Source organism: Oncorhynchus mykiss, chromosome 13, assembly GCF_057628025.1.
Source record: "Oncorhynchus mykiss isolate SJ-2025 chromosome 13, ASM5762802v1, whole genome shotgun sequence".
Taxonomy (NCBI): Eukaryota; Metazoa; Chordata; class Actinopteri; order Salmoniformes; family Salmonidae; genus Oncorhynchus; species Oncorhynchus mykiss.
Window position 1 is genome coordinate 70,362,443 of NC_143034.1, and position 18,732 is coordinate 70,381,174.

The 18,732-nt window shown below is 39.4% G+C and overlaps 3 protein-coding genes across 7 annotated transcripts in view; all 3 read right to left on the reverse strand.

Moving 5' to 3' along the window:
- Window positions 1-327: 327 nt before the first annotated feature.
- Window positions 328-4,735, reverse strand: cenpx (centromere protein X). Its single transcript, XM_090194371.1, has 6 exons — window positions 4,715-4,735; window positions 2,848-2,937; window positions 1,436-1,487; window positions 1,237-1,290; window positions 858-946; window positions 328-752 (listed from the first exon to the last, which is right to left on the reverse strand). Exons 1-6 carry the CDS (start codon window positions 4,733-4,735, stop codon window positions 738-740), a joined length of 321 nt encoding a protein of 106 aa, XP_090050497.1. The 3' UTR covers window positions 328-737.
- Window positions 4,736-7,079: 2,344 nt separating this feature from the next.
- Window positions 7,080-8,312, reverse strand: LOC110485305 (heterogeneous nuclear ribonucleoprotein A1-like 3). Its single transcript, XM_036939548.2, has 3 exons — window positions 8,132-8,312; window positions 7,697-7,792; window positions 7,080-7,376 (listed from the first exon to the last, which is right to left on the reverse strand). Exons 1-3 carry the CDS (start codon window positions 8,213-8,215, stop codon window positions 7,080-7,082), a joined length of 477 nt encoding a protein of 158 aa, XP_036795443.2. The 5' UTR covers window positions 8,216-8,312.
- A 3,026-nt stretch (window positions 8,313-11,338) lies between these two features.
- Window positions 11,339-18,732, reverse strand: part of tmc6a (transmembrane channel-like 6a) — a 34,642-nt gene continuing 27,248 nt past the window's right edge. For 3 of the 5 annotated variants that reach the window (XM_090197375.1, XM_090197374.1, XM_090197376.1), the window contains 8 exons: window positions 16,998-17,095; window positions 15,091-15,186; window positions 14,830-14,905; window positions 13,475-13,608; window positions 12,971-13,147; window positions 12,728-12,806; window positions 12,514-12,618; window positions 11,339-12,219 (listed from right to left, as the gene is read on the reverse strand). In XM_090197375.1, the coding sequence (XP_090053501.1) occupies window positions 12,193-12,219; window positions 12,514-12,618; window positions 12,728-12,806; window positions 12,971-13,147; window positions 13,475-13,608; window positions 14,830-14,905; window positions 15,091-15,186; window positions 16,998-17,095 (792 nt within the window). In that variant the 3' untranslated portion in view covers window positions 11,339-12,192. Of the gene's footprint in view, window positions 12,220-12,513; window positions 12,619-12,727; window positions 12,807-12,970; window positions 13,148-13,474; window positions 14,461-14,829; window positions 14,906-15,090; window positions 15,187-16,997; window positions 17,096-18,732 lie in introns of all 5 variants that reach the window. The other 2 variants (XM_090197372.1, XM_090197373.1) reach the window with 1 other exon arrangement.

Genomic DNA, 18,732 nt, shown 5'->3' on the forward strand with positions numbered 1-18,732 from the left:
AGAGGCCCGTCTGCACCGTGACCATTAAAGAGGCCCGTCTGCACCGTGACCATTAAAGAGGCCCGTCTGCACCGTGACCATTAAAGAGGCCCGTCTGCACCGTGTCCATTAAAGCAGGCCGTCTGTACCGTAACCATTGTATAATTTCAAATCCAAAGTGATGTCCCAAACAGGTCACCGTATATGTTTTATTGTCAAACACCAGATCCTCCCCCAATGCTGCTGGAGTACTAGGTGTGAATTCCTATCACACAACTGATTACAATAAAGTGCTTTTAGGTTTACAATACATGTTTCCCCCAAGAAAATAGTTGTCGCAGACTGATGTAATAAATAAAAAAAGCACGCAACAACTTTTATTAGTTAGCAATGGTTTCAAATGATTTCAAATAACAAACTGAGGCAAAACCACAGAGCAAAATGTACAGAGTTCATTAGAGACCGTGTGCAATGTAACTCAAATAAAGGACTAATTACAATATAATATCCTACATGGGCTGAATGTAGGACCGGTGGAAGGGATCCCTCCCTCTCTCCAACCAAGGTGCATGAATTAAGAAGTAGATCTAGAAACTCTTGGAGGACAATAGAAGTAAATAAAGTGCTTCTTTATGTTTACAAACAAAACAGAAGCCTTTTTCTTTACTTCCATTGTCCTCCAAGAGTTGGTCAATCTCTCGAATTCTGAATTGAGGACTGGATGGCTCTCTGGCTCCACCTTCTGGCCTGAAGTCATACTAAAAATCCAACAGCTGGGGAAGAAATGAAATATGTTATGACTGTTGATTCTTATACTGTCATTCCTTGACAATAATAGGAGAGGATATTTCATAGAATTCATGGGAATATTTACACACCAGTTGAGGCAGGATCTTCTCAAAATGTTCTATGTCCATTCTGTCACAGTCCTCTGCCTCAGCCTGTTTTATCGTTCTTTGTGCAGCTTCTGAGAAACAAAGAGTCAGGGTCTGTATTCCTAAAGCAACTCGGAGTAAAGACTGCTGATCTAGGCACTGTTTTGCATTCAGCATTTTAGATCATAATGAATACGATTATATGGATAGGGGGACACATCTGATCCTTGATCAGTATTCCTACTCTAAGATGCTTTACGAATCCTGGCCCTGATATCTTCATCTCCTATTGAAGTTATATAAACACCATAATCTCAGCCTGTATAAACACCTCCATTGATTTCCATGTACATTACAGCAACAATCAATCGTTTGAACTTACCTTGAACAAACACATGTAGCATCTCTGCCATAAGGAGGACAGCATCGGCACCGACTTGAGAAAAACAAAGAAACAAAAGGTCAAATGGCGATGACTTAGTTAACAGCCTACAACTGCTGCTTCATTTGACTAAACATGATCAGGTCCAACTCCTTTCCAGGATAGTTACATTAAACAACTCCGCTAGCTAGCAACTCGCCTTTAGTTTTCTCGTCCTTGAAGAAGCTTGACAGGAGTTTGCCTACAGTCTCCTAAAAAGAAAGAAAAAACCCATGATTCTGAATAACAGTATGCACGACAACAGTACGTTAAAGTTACTGTAGTGAACTGCTTCCAAAAACAACTGCCAGTGTTGTCAGAAGTATCCAGTAGGCTGATGATTTAGCGCGCTACCCCGCTGAATTAGCTCCATGCAGTCTGCTCAGTCTAATTTGAAAATGAGGCTTGTGATCTTGATTTAGTTACAAAATGAGGCTTGTGATCTTGCTTTAGTCGAAATGATGTGACTCACAACATATAACAATTAATAGTCCGTGATTATTTACGTAAAACGCATCGCGCAACGCTTCTATTCCAAAGGAAAAATAGTACCAAATAAAATGTGGAAAATAGTAAATGTCTTATGAAAATGTGTGTGCTTGCTAGTTTAAAGTGCATTTACAGTTTTAACAGATGAAACTATCCAAGCAGAAGATAAATCTCCTTCAACCAAACTCAATATCACTTTTGAAATACAATGAATAGCCTATTTTTATTTGTTGTTATAAATAGCCTATTCACTTTTCGACAAGTTAACAAATGACACGTTGGATTAACGTCTCCAACTCAACCAACAATAAAAGTTAAAGAATGCTATTAGTGGCTCAGATGGAACTATCCAAGCAGTAGACACATCTCCTTCATATGTTGATATGTGGTTGCCTTGCCAACCAAACACAATTCAATAATACTTTTGTAATACAGTAAAGAGCCTAAAGTTAAGGCTATCTTCCAAACTAATGTAACAATAAACCTTAAATGAGTAACACACCCATAGTTATTGTAACCATACATTTCTTCTTATGTAATCATATAAAGCGTGCCGGTTGAAGATAGCATACATACAGTAAGTAGGTCGTTGAAGGTTTGTGGAGATCTTCACAAATGTGAAAAAAAATCTGTTGAAATGTCAAATGGCATTGATCACGTGCACCTTTAATCTCATTTCAACTGCAATCCAGGTCATTTGGTTCTGCTAATAAATGAAGCACAGTGATAACACATTAATCTGTTGTATAAATAAACACAATATCATTGTATTCCCATTTGAACTTTGCTGTGGTTTTAAATGGTTGAAAGCACAGTGATAGATATTTGGGTGACAACTAAACCAAAAATCAGACATTGTTTTTCCATTGGAATTTTGTTGTGCTTTTAGATGGTTGAAAGCAGTGATACAACATTGGAAATTCAACCCATTTTGAGCTGTCTTTTTGAGTGGGTAATCGCATTGATTAACGTCTCAACCCAATACTACCCAATTATCCACATTGAAAATATGTGGTGATATCAGTGGGATACAGAGGTGAGTGTGTTTCAGTGTGTGTGTGTGTGTCACAGCAGCGGTTTTACCAGGTAGGTGTGACAGGGTTTGAATTTTATGTTTGCCCTTGACACCTCTTCTGACAGGTGAACCTTGTAGTGAAAGATCTTCAAATCCACCTTCAGAGACACAGAAAAGTCACAGGGTTAGAGGAGAGAGAAAGAAAGGATGAGAGAGAGAGAGAGAGAGAGAGAGAGAGAAAGAGACAGAGAGAGAGAGAGAGAGAGAGAGAGAGAAAGAGACAGAGAGAGAGAGAGAGAGAGAGAGAGAGAGAGAGAGAGAGAAAAGAGGTGAGGGATGGTTGAGTTTCATTTTACAGCCAGTAGGGGGTACAATGTCTCTACTCTTGTAAAGTCATAAAATAATCCACAAGACAGCTTTCCCAAGGACAACCAGTCAGATAAACATGCTGTATTAGAGGTAGGGAATTACACTGGCCAAAGAGATCACAGCAATCACAGCCACCAATTATCATACACCATCTAAAATATACACAGGAATCTAATTGTTTCTTGTTGTATTTGTTGCAAATTCATCAACTCAAAGTTCTCTCAAAGTCCAAACTATTTTTTGTATGTAGCATAGTTTTAATGTAGGCCCATGAAGCACTGTTGGCCGACTGGTAAGATATTTTGAGGATATTATAGCCTAGTGAAAATGGAATTCATTAGCTAATAACCCGCTAATTGTGTTCACTGGTGAATATCCCATGCATGCTGCGCTAAACAACCAGACAAGCAAATGACTGCTATAGTGGAGTTTCAGCACCATGGACAGAGGTCAATCAATTCCCCGCTAATCTGACTACAGTTAGACCTGTGCTCTCTCTTTTATTAGTAAATGTCTATTTCCTATTGTAGAGGAGAGTGGGGTAAGTCAAGCAACGTTTTTTTGCATTCAGCATCACCCCATCAAGGGAAACATAGTATTCTTTCTAACAAATATATTTGCATATTTTTCAGGATGATGTGTATCCATGGAAATAATCATAATTAATGTAAATATTACAGTTTTGAAAACATAGCTTGTTAAAAAAAACGTATCGTGGCACAATATACCCCTTACCCAGGGTAAATTAAGCTGCTTACTTGGTGAAAATCTGTTTTTAGGACACAATGTAAAAACGGAGCGGTTCTGTTTGATGTGATGTGTTGATATGTTAAATAAATGTGTAATTCGTGATTCCGTCAAACCTACACATGAACCTGTTTTTAATTTGTTTTGTTTATTGTATATTAGCTGTGTTCTCCTTCACTTTAACCAGGCTAAAAATAGAGAATCTCGAATGATTAAGGTTTTATACTAATGGTGAAGGAGAAATAAAACATGTAAACTGTTATAGACTTATTTATTTTGCCACTCAACCCAAACTTTAACAACCCATATGTGTGTTAGGCAGAGCACCCCATGCTCTTGTATAAACCTGGGGTGGCGTAGTGTGGCAGTTTGACTTATGCATTTGGTGTTCTTTCAAATTAGCCAACAGTGCCATTTTCTGATGTTTTCAACGTGATTCTTCTTTGCTTTCACCACAAATGGGAAGAGAACAAAAACATTTCTGCATGAACCAGAGAGCGCACATTGTTCCAAAAAAATCTGGCTCTGCCCAAGTCCACACAGGTGTGAAGAACTACATGTTAAGCTGTATCGGCCCTTACCCAGAATCACCAACCCACATTTTTAATGATCATGGTCACAGTATGGATAAGGTCCACGTGGGGCAAAATACATTGATCCTTAGTGGTTTTGGAACAGTCAGCATTTCATTAAAACAAACAACTAGCAACATCTGAAAGCTAATATGCCCTTTTAACCAAAGCAGTAGAGCAGAGCTTCATATTTCACTACTTAACCAGTTTGTCCAGAACCCATAGCCTATGAAAACCCAATTAGTACCATGAGCATACCACCGTGCATCCCGCCGCTGGCTTGCCTATGAAGCCAAGCAGGGTCTTTCCTGGTCGGTCCCTGGATGCTGCTGAAAGTGGTGTTGGAGGGCCAGTAGGGGGCACTCTTCCTTCTAGTCTTAAGATCAAAATCCCAATGCCCTAGGGGAAGTGATGGGGACATTTCCCTGCGTAGGAGGCTCTCTTTCGGATGAGACGTTAACGTGTGACCTTACTCTCTGTCACTAAATATCCCATGGCACTTATCGTAAGAGTAGGAGTGTTAACTCTGGCGTCCTGGCTAAATCCGGGTGGCAGGTAGCCTAGCGGTTAAGAACGTTGGGCCAGTAACTGAAAGGTTGCTGGTTTGAATCCCTGAGGTGATATCTGTTGATGTGCCCTTGAGCAAGGCACTTAACCCTATTTGCGCCTGTTCTGGATAAGAGCATTTGCTAACATGTACATTTCCATCATGGCACACCTAACCTTCCCCTTATTTCTAATTGGCATGTATCACTCCTCACCTCTCCAGCTGTGGTGAGCGTTTTGGCACAAATGATTGTCATCATCTGGAAAGGCACTATATAAATGTTGGGCCCTGTAAAATCTGTATTTTTGTTGTTGTTGCCTGATTCCGATTAGTCTTAATTCCAAATTCCGTTTCCTCCATTTCGTTTAAGGTTTCCGTTCTCCGTTTTTTCCCTTCATTTTATCAAGAAAAAAACAACAAGAAAAAAAAACATTTTAATAGAAGAAAACTAAATTGGACATGGTCCAAGCACACCAAGAGAGTCGTTAAGAGGGCAGGTAGTTTTCCCCCGGTAATGCATTGTACAGACCGCACCACCCTCTGGAGAGCCCTGCGGTTATGGGCGGTGCAGTTGCCGTACCAGGCGGTGATACAGCCGGACAGGATGCTCTCAATTGTGCATCTGTACCGTTTGTGAGGGTTTTAGGTGACAAGCCAAATTTCTTCAGCCTCCTGAGGTTGAAGAGGCGCTGTTGCGCCTTCTCACAACACTGTATGTGTGCATGGACCATTTCAGTTTGTCCGTGATGTGTACGCAGAAGAACTTTAAAAAACTTTACACCTTCTCCACTGTGGTCCCGTCGACCCAGGGCCTCAAGCTTAATGATGGGTTTGTAGCGTACCATGGTGTTGAATGCTGAGCTGTAGTCAATGAACAGCATTCTTACATAGGTATTCCTCTTGTCCAGATTGGATAGGGCAGTGTGATGGTGAATGCAATTCTCATTGCCCTCTAGAAGTTTGCAGAAAATATGAATCACTGATGCATTGTGTTAATTTCCTATGACATGATAAACTTGGGCAAATGTATACATTTTCAATAGGCTACATTTTGTGGATACTTACTAAGCTATATACATTTTTTAACATTGTTAAATTCTGTTTTAATGTCTGGATTCCGTCAGCGTTCTGCATATCGCAGATTTACAGGGCCCTATAAATGCAATCAATCAATCAATCATTACTACCATTGCTGTCACTATCATAAATACTTCTAGCAAACACACATTTTCTTTAGGAAATGTCACTTTCTAGTAATATCTTCGCCTATTCTATTAAAAGTTAATGCAACATAGGCCTTATAATGTTCACAGCATTGAAAACAATTGGCATTTCATTACAAATCAGTAAATCACGGTACATAAGACATCTGAAAACAAATTGTTACAATCAAACCAAATCATAGAAAGAAATTATAATCTACATTTATTTTTCAACAAATAATCCATGTATCCCATCCAAAATTGCTTAAAAAAAAAAAAAAGTAGGTACAGTATCATCCGGCCTCTGATACATTCTCGAAGATGCTCAATTGATGAACAGACCCATGGTCACGTCTGCGGATAGACCTGGCTGGGATGACCTCAACCTTCTGGGTCATCCATCTATATGAAAGATTAGATTTTAGCATGGTAAAAGAGTTGCAAAAACAGTGACTCGTAACTTCTGTTTGACTCTTGCATATGACTTTAGACTTGACTGTGTTTTAATAGTCAAGTATTGAATCAAAGTATATATATATTTTTAAACAAATTGACCTTTGACCTAGAAGAGTCTAACCTGCAATGCAATGTTACCCTGCATGGATCAGAACACACATCTGTTTATGAAGAGAGAGACTTGAGATTTGACTCAGACTCGCCCTGTTGAGACTTAAGACTTGACTGGTGCTGAAAGACCTGTGACCCAGACAGTGACATATCGATAAGACTGGCTGCATGTGCTGGATAAAAGCAACCTACACACAACCATGTCAACACAACACTCATTAAAACATGTTTCCAATGTGTAATCACAACAACAACAAAAAGTCAGCGGATTGAAGTGAAAAAATATGATATTCTCTTTATGTTGATGACTTTTTGTGAATCCAAACAGTTTTCCACGTTGATTCAACATCATCATATTTACTTTTTTGGTTGATATGACATAGAAACATTACTGATTCATTCAACAAGTCGTTGCCCAATGCTCTGTTTTGATTTACCTTCAGACTGACAACTCTCTTGGCCTCCACTTCCATGCCTCCTATATAGTGAGGACCCGCCCAGTCTGCCGTATCTGCCTCCTCCTCAGAGGAAAAACTCACGTATCCCAACGCACTGGCACTCTTTGAGTCAGAGTCCTGTGGAGTCTTCTTGATCTGTTTTCAAAGGATGGACCATCACCATTACCAATAAAAACACCAATAATCCAAGAAAATACGTTGTTTTAAAGTAATAGCTACATCCATTGATTCTTGAGGAATATAACTTATCAGATTAGTTCAACTGTCTTACTGTCTTGTCCCATTAGAATGCAAAATATAAGCTTGTTTTACTCCACTGACTGCAGTGTAAAAAAGGTGGAAGGGTGGATATTATGTTGTTTAAAACTACAGATTGCCCCTTTAAAAAGGTATGGTTTAGGCCTTATCCACGTGAGGCTAATATTACAATAATTGATATGACTTAATCAGCCTACCGTGCATGCTGTAATGCTGCCCCACTGTCGGAAGTAAGCTTGTAGGTATCCTTCATTTATGTTAGTGCTGAGATTCTTAATGACAAGCCCGTGATCCTGTCCAACAGATACAAAATAAAGCCATTCATATTTTTATTTTAAAATGTTATCATGGTAAAGTAACTATATTGTGTGTCTGTAATAGGAATACTATGAAAAATACACTACATCCATTCATAGGCTACTAAGAACTACAGATATCGAACCTTAATTTGATAACCCTGTTGTTGCAACAAATCAAAGACTTGATTTGGCATAACTAAAAATGTCCATTCATTATAATCCACATTTCCTGTTGCTGCAGGATTATTTTCCTGCTGTGACAAACTGGTCAAATTAAGATCCTACACCTGTAAGTGTGTTTTAGGATGGTCAGAAAAAGAAGTGTTTGTTTACCAGTTTGTACTTTTTGGCCAAAGCGGTCCTGTGTTTTTTAGGGAGAGATATGTGCACTCTCCTTTGAGGCTCCATTTTCCCCATAACTAGAGGGAAACAGAATAAATCAATATTTCATTTCATTTGACCCTGTGAAATGCTGTAGTCTTTGGATATTTGCTTCAGACAAAAACAAAATCGATCACTGTAACTTCTTCTATGCTTTATAAAATATATTAAAAAAATGTATCAGTCATAATTAACTTAACATGAAAATAACCTGTTAGAGCAAGATACAACTAATATTTCCTGAGTAGACTTTATTTTCTGCAATAAAAAGGCCAAAATGTGATCTTTCATTAGTAGTATAATGATATATATATATTGTCTTACATACCAACAGAGGTCGTAGAGATGTACATCCACCTGTTTGTTTGGTAGCCCTAAGAGCATTGCATAGGAAAACCCATCATAAGATATAAATTAACAGGAGGATTCGGGGTGGGTACAAGGTTTCTCTTCCTGCTTCACAAGAAGATGATGCAATCCTACTCTTGGCTTTCTACAAGTTCCATGTTACTCATCCTGCAGCATAACTCACATATTACTGGATTGAGTTCCACAGAAATTTCTGAGTAAATGGGCATTGTTCACCCCTCCTTCCCTTTGTGATATGTCGCCTCCTAGCAATGAATGTTAAGTAACAATCTAGGCAATGATGCGGGTCATCTTGGGGTCATGAAAGGGGCTGCACAAAATGATTGATGTATTCTAATAATTGATAATGCTTATATTGTGTTAATAGAAGGGGAAGGGCTATAAGACCCTCCCCCACTACATTTATAGGGTCCTGGACCACAGATTAGCAATATATGCATTATAAGGTTTAACTTCTTATGGCTGGGGCAGTATTGAGTAGCTTGGATTGATAAGGTGCCCAGAGTAAACGGCCTGCTCCTCAGTCCCAGTTGCTAATATATGCATATTAGTATTAGTACATTTGGATAGAAAACACTCTGAAGTTTCTAAAACTGTTTGAATGATGTCTGTGCGTATAACAGAACTCATATGGCAGGCAAAAACAATATGGTGGATATCTTTTTGGCTTGTTTGGTTTCTGAGCGCCGTACTCAGATTACTGCATGGTATGCTTTTTCCGTAAAGTTTTTTTGAAATCTGACACAGCGGTTGCTGTGAGAAGTTTATGTAAAAATAAGTTGCTGTGAGAAGTTTATCTACAGTTCTATGTATAATAGTTGTATCTCTTAATGTTTATTATGAGTATTTCTGTAAATTGATGTGGCTCTCTGCAAAATCACCGCATGTTTTGGAACTACTGAACATAACACGGCAATGTAAAATGAGATTTTTGGATATAAATATACACTGTATCGAACAAAACATACATGTATTGTGTAACATGAAGTCCTATGAGTCATCTGTGAGTCATCTGATGAAGATCAAAGGTTAGTGATTAATTTTATTTCTGCTTTTTGTGACTCCTCTCTTTGGCTGGAAAAATGGCTGTGTTTTTCTATGACTTGGTGGTGACCTATTATAATCGTTTGTGGTGCTTTCGCTGTAAAGCCTTTTTGAAATCAGACACTGTGGCTGGATTAACGAGAATTTTATCTTTAAAATGGTGTAAAATACTTGTATGTTTGAGGAATTTTAATTATGAGATTTTTGTTGTTTTGAATTTGGCGCCCTGCACTTTCACTGGCTGTTGACGGGGTGGGACGCTACCGTCCCACATTTCCCAGAGAGGTTAAACTGATTAATCATGTAACTGTAATTAACTAGGAAGTAGGGGCACCATGGAAAATATTCAGATTACAAAGTTATAATTTTCCAAATATAACTTTCAGATATTTTAATATCTGATCAATCAGTCTTGATTAATGAATCATTATTTACCTCATGTTAGTCTCATTCCAAACGTCGAAAATTGTTGGTTATCTGCACAAACCCAGTCTTCACTATGAGTCATCCATACATCAATTGTCTTAAAATATTTATTTACTAAGTAATTCACAGAAATGCATAATCAAACAGTAGATCGTTACAAGGAAATGATAGCAGAGTTTCCCTAGTGTGATAAACCGGCATCGCAGCTTGGTGGACAAAAAGGGAAGTGCGGGTCAACTGAGATGAGACACTACAAGTTAAATATTATAACAATTGAAATACTAATCCTTTGCACATGAACGCTCACTCATTTTTGGAACAATTGCAATCAATATATAGATTTACGCTCAGTGTGTCGTCTTGATCTCTGTTGAAAAGTTTGTTTCTGTTGGAGAGTATGTCCACCTTCTCTCTATCTATCGGTCATGGTTAGAATGGATAGTTCAGAGTGACATTCATTCATGTCGTTATAGAATAGATGTTTTGGCGGTTGTCGGTCTTCGTGTTCAATAATACCGAATTCCTAGCTGCAGACTAGTAATTAATATCAAAGACTTGTTCTTATTCTGTCGGTATCGATAGTCTAAGAGTTTAACCACGTGGGATGGTTAAAAGATTCAGCAGTCTGGTCTCAAACCTTGGCCCTCTTGTTATCGAGGTAAGCTGGTCTGCAACCTTTGTCTTCTCGTAATTGAGAGAAATATGGTCTGTTGAGAATTCTCAAGGTGGGGGTTTTATTCGGAAGAGCAGAAAAAGGCTGTCTCATGATGCCAGGTCCCAACTGTGTTCATGGGGGCGTGCCAGTGACTTAAGTTAAACTTTACACAGAAATACAATTCTTTCACATTACATCATTACATAGCATCCCACAAATAGTTTAATCTTTCCTCATTCATCCTGTACAGCAATTAGATGCAAGCCTCATAACTAAGGCTATTATATAAACAGCGTTATGGTAATGTGGCCGTATTGTCTCCCATGAGTTTCACAAAATTGTACCAAACGGACCAATTCATAGTTGGATTCTTCACCGATCTTTTATACCTTCTCCAGAACATAAATGTTGTTCGGAACTCAAGTTCTGTGAGGTGGAAGAAATTCCTTTGTTCTCTCTATGAAAACTCACTCTGTCTCTATACTGTGGCCATGAGGAGATAATCTCCTCCAGGAATTTACAACCTCTCTCTGACCACAGCAGCCTGGGTGTAGGAGACAGGGGGGTAGGGGGATGGTGCATAGAAAAGGGCTGGTGCAGAGGGAGGGGTGCTCGCTGTACCCAAAGAGGGCAACGTCATGACAAACTGTAACGCAGTAAAATCGTTGAAATTGTTGCATGTTGCGTTTATATTTTTGTTCAGTATACATTGAAGCTTGAAAGCGGTGACAGACAGCCCAGAGAATAAATATATTTAAAAATATATATTAACAAAAGGCAAATTAGACAGTTATGGCCCACATTGGAAATACCATACTAGTATAAAACACACCTCGGATGGTCTTGAATATATATCAGTCTCAGTTACTTCACATTCTGATGGTCTAGAATACATATCAGTCTCAGTTACTTCACATTCTGATGGTCTAGAATACATATCAGTCTCAGTTACTTCACATTCTGATGGTCTAGAATACATATCAGTCTCAGTTACTTCACATTCTGATGGTCTAGAATACATATCAGTCTCAGTTACTTCACATTCTGATGGTCTATAATACATATCAGTCTCAGTTACTTCACATTCTGATGGTCTAGAATACATATCAGTCTCAGTTACTTCACATTCTGATGGTCTAGAATACATATCAGTCTCAGTTACTTCACTTTCTGGTGGTCTAGAATACATATCAGTCTCAGTTACTTCACATTCTGATGGTCTAGAATACATATCAGTCTCAGTTACTTCACTTTCTGGTGGTCTAGAATACATATCAGTCTCAGTTACTTTACATTCTGATGGTCTAGAATACATATCAGTCTCAGTTACTTTACATTCTGATAGTCTTGAACACACATCAGTCATAGTTACATTCTACAAGAAATGTCTCAATGTCCTTCACCACACACATCACTCCACTTTGAGTTCACTTTGACTGGTTGATAGCAGACAAATATCCTTGATGTGATGGGAGTCCAAAATTTAACATGCAGCATCCAATGAATACTCTGGAATAATTTAATCTTCCACTAAAACATATTCAACCTGAAATGACATAAGGGAAACCGATGTAATATTTAACAGAAATGACCTGAATCTGTTTAGACTAACATATCAACCTGAATCTGTTTAGACTAACATATCAACCTGAATCTGTTGAGACTAACATATCAACCTGAATCTGTTTAGACTAACATATCAACCTGAATCTGTTTAGACTAACATATCAACCTGAATCTGTTTAGACTAACATATCAACCTGAATCTGTTTAGACTAACACATCAACCTGAATTTCTGTTGCGCACGCTAATGAACACGGCACAGTCAGGGTCACTCACCTCACTGCCCTGTGGCTGAGGCCTGGAGGAAGGGGACAGTGGATACTTCCTCTTCTCATGGATGGCCTGCAGACTAGTAATTAAGAACTTCTTGTCCTTCCCCTCCTGGTGATGAACAAGAACAGATGAGCAACCATCAACACACAGATCTATCTTTGTAAGAATATTAAATGAAACAGAAGTGTTTTGTCTATACATATACACACACACACACATTTTCTATTTGCTCCTGTAGCAGACTGATTATTTTCCTTTGGCCGTCTAAAACTTGGGTGTGAATGTAAATGACCATTCTGAAAAAAAGAGAGGAAAAATTAACTGCCAGGTAGGTGAACATAACATACTTAAAACATACACTGTACTGTTAGTGGCTTTGCATAATAGTGTCAGCCAAACGGCACACAACAAGAAATATCCAGAGCAGTCCAAAGAATGTCCTTGTTGGATGCTGACTCACAGAAAGACACCTGCCAACAGGAACAGGAAGAGGGGGTTCTCCACCAAGCAGCTGTGTACCCAGTTGAGCCAGGCCAGCTTGTGGTTGGTACTCTTCAGCTCCTGGGCCCACTGTTTGCCCGAGTGGAACATGAAGGGGAGGTTCCTGAAAGGACCACAGCCAGAGGAGGGCTTAATCCTATGGGGGGAGGCGAAGGGAAGAGTGGAAGAAACATTTGGACCACAACATCCTTTTCATACTGCAGTGTCAACCTGAAGCGTACTGTTCAGGCTGAAATATATTTTCTGTTCATGTTGTCCTTCCCAGCACAATTCCAGAGATGTATACTTTTCAAGGGATGTTATATAGCAACATAGACTCAAAAGTGAAAAGGTGCATGTACTGTATGCATGCATACTTGCGCCTACATTGGTATAGGTTGATATATTTGTGTGTGTGTGTGTGTGTGTGTGTGTGTGTGTGTGTGTGTCAGACACCGCTCGTGTGTGTGTTGGACAGACTCACGTCCATATGGTGTAGGTCACAGACACGGTGGCCCCGAGGAAAGAGGGGAAACACAGCAGAGAGATGAAGAGGGTGCTCATCTGACTGGCTCTCCACGGCTTCCTGGATGCCTGGCAGTTCACCAGTAGACTGCTCTGAGGAGGGAGAAAAGCAACAAGAGAGTTCACCAGTAGGCTGCTCTGAGGAGGGAGAAAAGTAACAAGAGAGTTCACCAGTAGGCTGCTCTGAGGAGGGAGAAAATCAACAAGAGAGTTCACCAGTAGGCTGCTCTGAGGAGGGAGAAAAGTAACAAGAGAGTTCACCAGTAGGCTGCTCTGAGGAGGGAGAAAAGCAACAAGAGAGTTCACAAGTAGACTGCTCTGAGGAGGGAGAAAAGCAGCAAGAGAGTTCACCAGTAGGCTGCTCTGAGGAGGGAGAAAAGCAACAAGAGAGTTCACCAGTAGACTGCTCTGAGGAGGGAGAAAAGCAACAAGAGAGTTCACCAGTAGACTGCTCTGAGGAGGGAGAAAAGCAACAAGAGAGTTCACCAGTAGACTGCTCTGAGGAGGGAGAAAAGCAACAAGAGAGTTCACCAGTAGACTGCTCTGAGGAGGGAGAAAAGCAACAAGAGAGTTCACCAGTAGACTGCTCTGAGGAGGGAGAAAAGCAACAAGAGAGTTCACCAGTAGACTGCTCTGAGGAGGGAGAAAAGCAAGAGAGTTCACCAGTAGACTGCTCTGAGGAGGGAGAAAAGCAACAAGAGAGTTCACCAGTAGACTGCTCTGAGGAGGGAGAAAAGCAACAAGAGAGTTCACCAGTAGACTGCTCTGAGGAGGGAGAAAAGCAACAAGAGAGTTCACCAGTAGACTGCTCTGAGGAGGGAGAAAAGCAACAAGAGAGTTCACCAGTAGACTGCTCTGAGGAGGGAGAAAAGCAACAAGAGAGTTCACCAGTAGACTGCTCTGAGGAGGGAGAAAAGCAACAAGAGAGTTCACCAGTAGACTGCTCTGAGGATGGCAAACAGCAACAAAAGAAGAAAAACTAATGAGTCTAACACCGCTGGGGTTTCCACTGAGTGCGATAGCTGGCAACAAAATGGCGGATCCTATTCATTTTCAATTGAAGGAAGTGGCTCGGGTCAAAGTGAACAAGGTCAGAGAAGGCAGGCAAACAGAGCATGAGCGGGTGGGAATTAAGTTGGGGACCTTAAGTTTCTGGACAGGACCTTTACTTACCTAATCATTTGTCAACACTTTTTGGGCCTCTGGTTATGACAAGTGCAGAGTTTGGACATGATAGTTTGACCTCTTTTAAGGAGTGTACCACTGTCACTGAAATAGTCACACTGGTTGAGCTCTGAGCTGGGGCCTACCTACCTTTTTCATATGGAACAACAACAACAGCTTGAGGATCTGCACAGCTGGCAGTAAAGGAGTGAAGAGCAAGCCTAGCCTGTGGGAAAAGATGACAGAGAAGGAGACATAAATACCACAGAAACCTCAATGACATTATCATCAAAAGAAAGAGAGACGACCCAGGGCTGACGGCACCTGCAGCATCTAACGAAGCATGACAAAACAATTATGTCACAGAGATACGAGGTGAGACGACTCATGGCATGCGAACAGGCATTTTACCAGGTGAGGGTTTGCCCATAGATGAGCTCGAGTACGTTACGGGCGATATCAAACACTGGCTTCCTCCTTCTCCTCAGCACTCCTTGAGAAAACCGCCTATGGGGGGAAACAGTGTGGAGTATCAGTACATTTTACAGGAATTCTAAACAACATGTTCAGCAGGTCTGCCACGTACAAATTCTATTAAAAAAAAAGCTTATTTACAAATGTCCATTTCACAAATACACTTTGGAAGTTACAACTTGAACATACTATACAGAATGACTGCTAATATGACAAGAACAGAAATACAATCACATACAAATAGTACAAAAACCTGTATTGGTTACTGTTTAGCTGTCTGACTAATGAAGGTCATCTAATGAAGGGACTCTTGAAGCATCCTTCAAAAGACTGTAGAACACAGTCAACATTAAAATAGTAGTGTCAGTACATCTCACAGTGAATGTGAAACAAACAAATGCTCAAGCAGTTCTGGCACTCACAACTTCACTACCGACTTCCTCACAAAATTACCCAGAGAGCATGTCAAGCACAGTGAAAATAGAATACCAGTTACATTGCACAGGAATTATCTACACAAACATCTTCAAAATATGCTCAGCTGGTTAGTCACTCAAATATTTCCAGATAGAATCTCCAAAGAGCAAGTAGAGCGAATATGAAAATAGTAGAATACACAGTACCAGTCAAAAGTTTAGACACACTCGTTCTAAACCTACTCATTCAAGGTTTTTTCTTTATTTTTACTAATTTTCTACATTGCATAATAATGGTGAAGCCATAACTATGAAATAACACATATGGAGTCATACAGTAATCAAAAAGTGTTTTAGATTCTTCAAAGCAGCCACCCTTTTTCTTGACAGCTTTGCACACTCTTGGTATTCTCTCAACCAGCTTCACCTGGAATGCTTTTCCAACAGTCCTGAAGGTGTTCCCACATATGCTGAGCACTTGTTGGCTGCTTTTCCTTCACTCCACGGTCCAACTCATCCCAAACCATATCAATTGGGTTGAGGTTGGGTGATTGTGGAGTCCAGATCATCTGATGCAGCACTCCATCACTCTCCTCCTTGGCCAAATAGCCCTTACACAGGTGTGTTGGGTCATTGTCCCACTAAGCGTAAACCAGATGGGATAGTATTTCGCTGCAGAATGCTGTGGTAGCAATGCTGTTTAAGTTTATTTGGGCTGCAATTCCTGAGGCTGGTAACTCTAATGAACTTATTTTCTGCAGCAGAGGTAACTCTGGGTCTTCCATTCCTGTGGCGGTCCTCATGAGAGCCAGTTTCATCATAGCGCTTGATGGTTTTTGCGACTGCACTTGAAGAAACTTTCAAAGTTCTTGAAATGTTCCGGATTGACTGACCTTAATGTGTTAAAAAGTAATGATGGACTGTCGTTTCTCTTTGCTTATTTGAGCTGTTTTTGCAATAATATGGACTTGGTATTTTACCAAATAGGGCTATCTTCTGTATACGTCCCCCTACCTTGTCACAACACAACTGATTGGCTCAAACACACTATGAAAATAAATTACAGAAATTAACTTTTTAATTGAAATGCATTCCAGATGACTACATATAGAATGCCAAGAGTGTGCAAAGCTGTCATCAAGGCAAAGGGTGGCTACTTTGAAGAATCTCAAATATATTTAGATTTGTTTAACATTTTTTGGGTTACTACATGATTCCATATGTGTTATTGCATAGTTTTGATGTCTTCACTATTATTCTACAATGTAGAAAATAGTCAAAATAAAGAAAAACGTGTCCAAAGTATTAGGCGTGTCCAAACTTTTGACTGGTACTGTAGGTTAACACATACAAATCTCCACAACATGGGGTTACAGAGGGGAGTGTCAGTACATCTTACAGGAATTATTACCATAAAACACTTCTTACTTCCAAATAAATTCTCCGAAGACTGTGTAGAGAACCGTGAATATGAAATCCACGAGCAGGAAACGATACAGCTCCTGACCAACAAAGCTCTCCCAGCACTGTAGAGACAGACCAAGATACCAAAGTCAAAATATACATTACAACAACTGTGGTGGGAACTCATTAACAGACTAATTGACATCTGAAAAGAGTCTATACTATCCCAAATATGGGAACTCATTTTGTGGGAGAGCAAAATTGCTCCACTTGCAAGGCCTAGGGGGGGGTCCAAAATAAGGGAGGGTTTTCCAACAAAATTTTTTAAAAAGGTGCTTTGGGGAGGGTTATGCATTTATTTTAATTTATTGGGCACAGGGGAGGGTAGTGTGTTTTTTATATATATATATATATATATATATATGTTTGTATTGGGCACAGGGCATGGTAGTGTGTTTTTTATATATATATTGTATTGGGCACAGGGCATGGTAGTGTGTTTTTTATATATATATTGTATTGTATTGGGCACAGGGGAGGGTAGTGTGTTTTTTATATATATATGTTTGTATTGGGCACAGGGGAGGGTAGTGTGTTTTTTATATATATATTATATTGGGCACAGGGGAGGGTAGTGTGTTTTTTATATATATATGTTTGTATTGGGCACAGGGGAGGGTAGTGTGTTTTTTATATATATATATATATTGTATTGGGCACAGGGGAGGGTAGTGTGTTTTTTATATATATATTATATTGGGCACAGGGGAGGGTAGTGTGTTTTTTATATATATATGTTTGTATTGGGCACAGGGGAGGGTAGTGTGTTTTTTATATATATATGTTTGTATTGGGCACAGGGGAGGGTAGTGTGTTTTTTATATATATATTATATTGGGCACAGGGGAGGGTAGTGTGTTTTTTATATATATATGTTTGTATTGGGCACAGGGGAGGGTAGTGTGTTTTTTATATATATATGTTTGTATTGGGCACAGGGGAGGGTAGTGTGTTTTTTATATATATATATATATTGTATTGGGCACAGGGGAGGGTAGTGTGTTTTTTATATATATATGTTTGTATTGGGCACAGGGCATGGTAGTGTGTTTTTTATATATATATTGTATTGGGCACAGGGCATGGTAGTGTGTTTTTTATATATATATATTGTATTGGGCACAGGGCATGGTAGTGTGTTTTTTATATATATATGTTTGTATTGGGCACAGGGCATGGTAGTGTGTTTTTTATATATATATGTTTGTATTGGGCACAGGGCATGGTAGTGTGTTTTTTATATATATATGTTTGTATTGGGCACAGGGGAGGGTAGTGTGTTTTTTATATATATATTTTGTATTGGGCACAGGGGAGGGTAGTGTGTTTTTTATATATATATATTTTGTATTGGGCACAGGGGAGGGTAGTGTGTTTTTTATATATATATTGTATTGGGCACAGGGGAGGGTAGTGTGTTTTTTATATATATATTTTGTATTGGGCACAGGGCAGGGTAGTGTGTTTTTTATATATATATGTTTGTATTGGGCACAGGGGAGGGTAGTGTGTTTTTTATATATATTTTATATTGGGCACAGGGGAGGGTAGTGTTTTTTATATATATATATATTGTATTGGGCACAGGGGAGGGTAGTGTGTTTTTTATATATATATTTTGTATTGGGCACAGGGCATGGTAGTGTGTTTTTTATATATATTTTGTATTGGGCACAGGGGAGGGTAGTGTGTTTTTTAT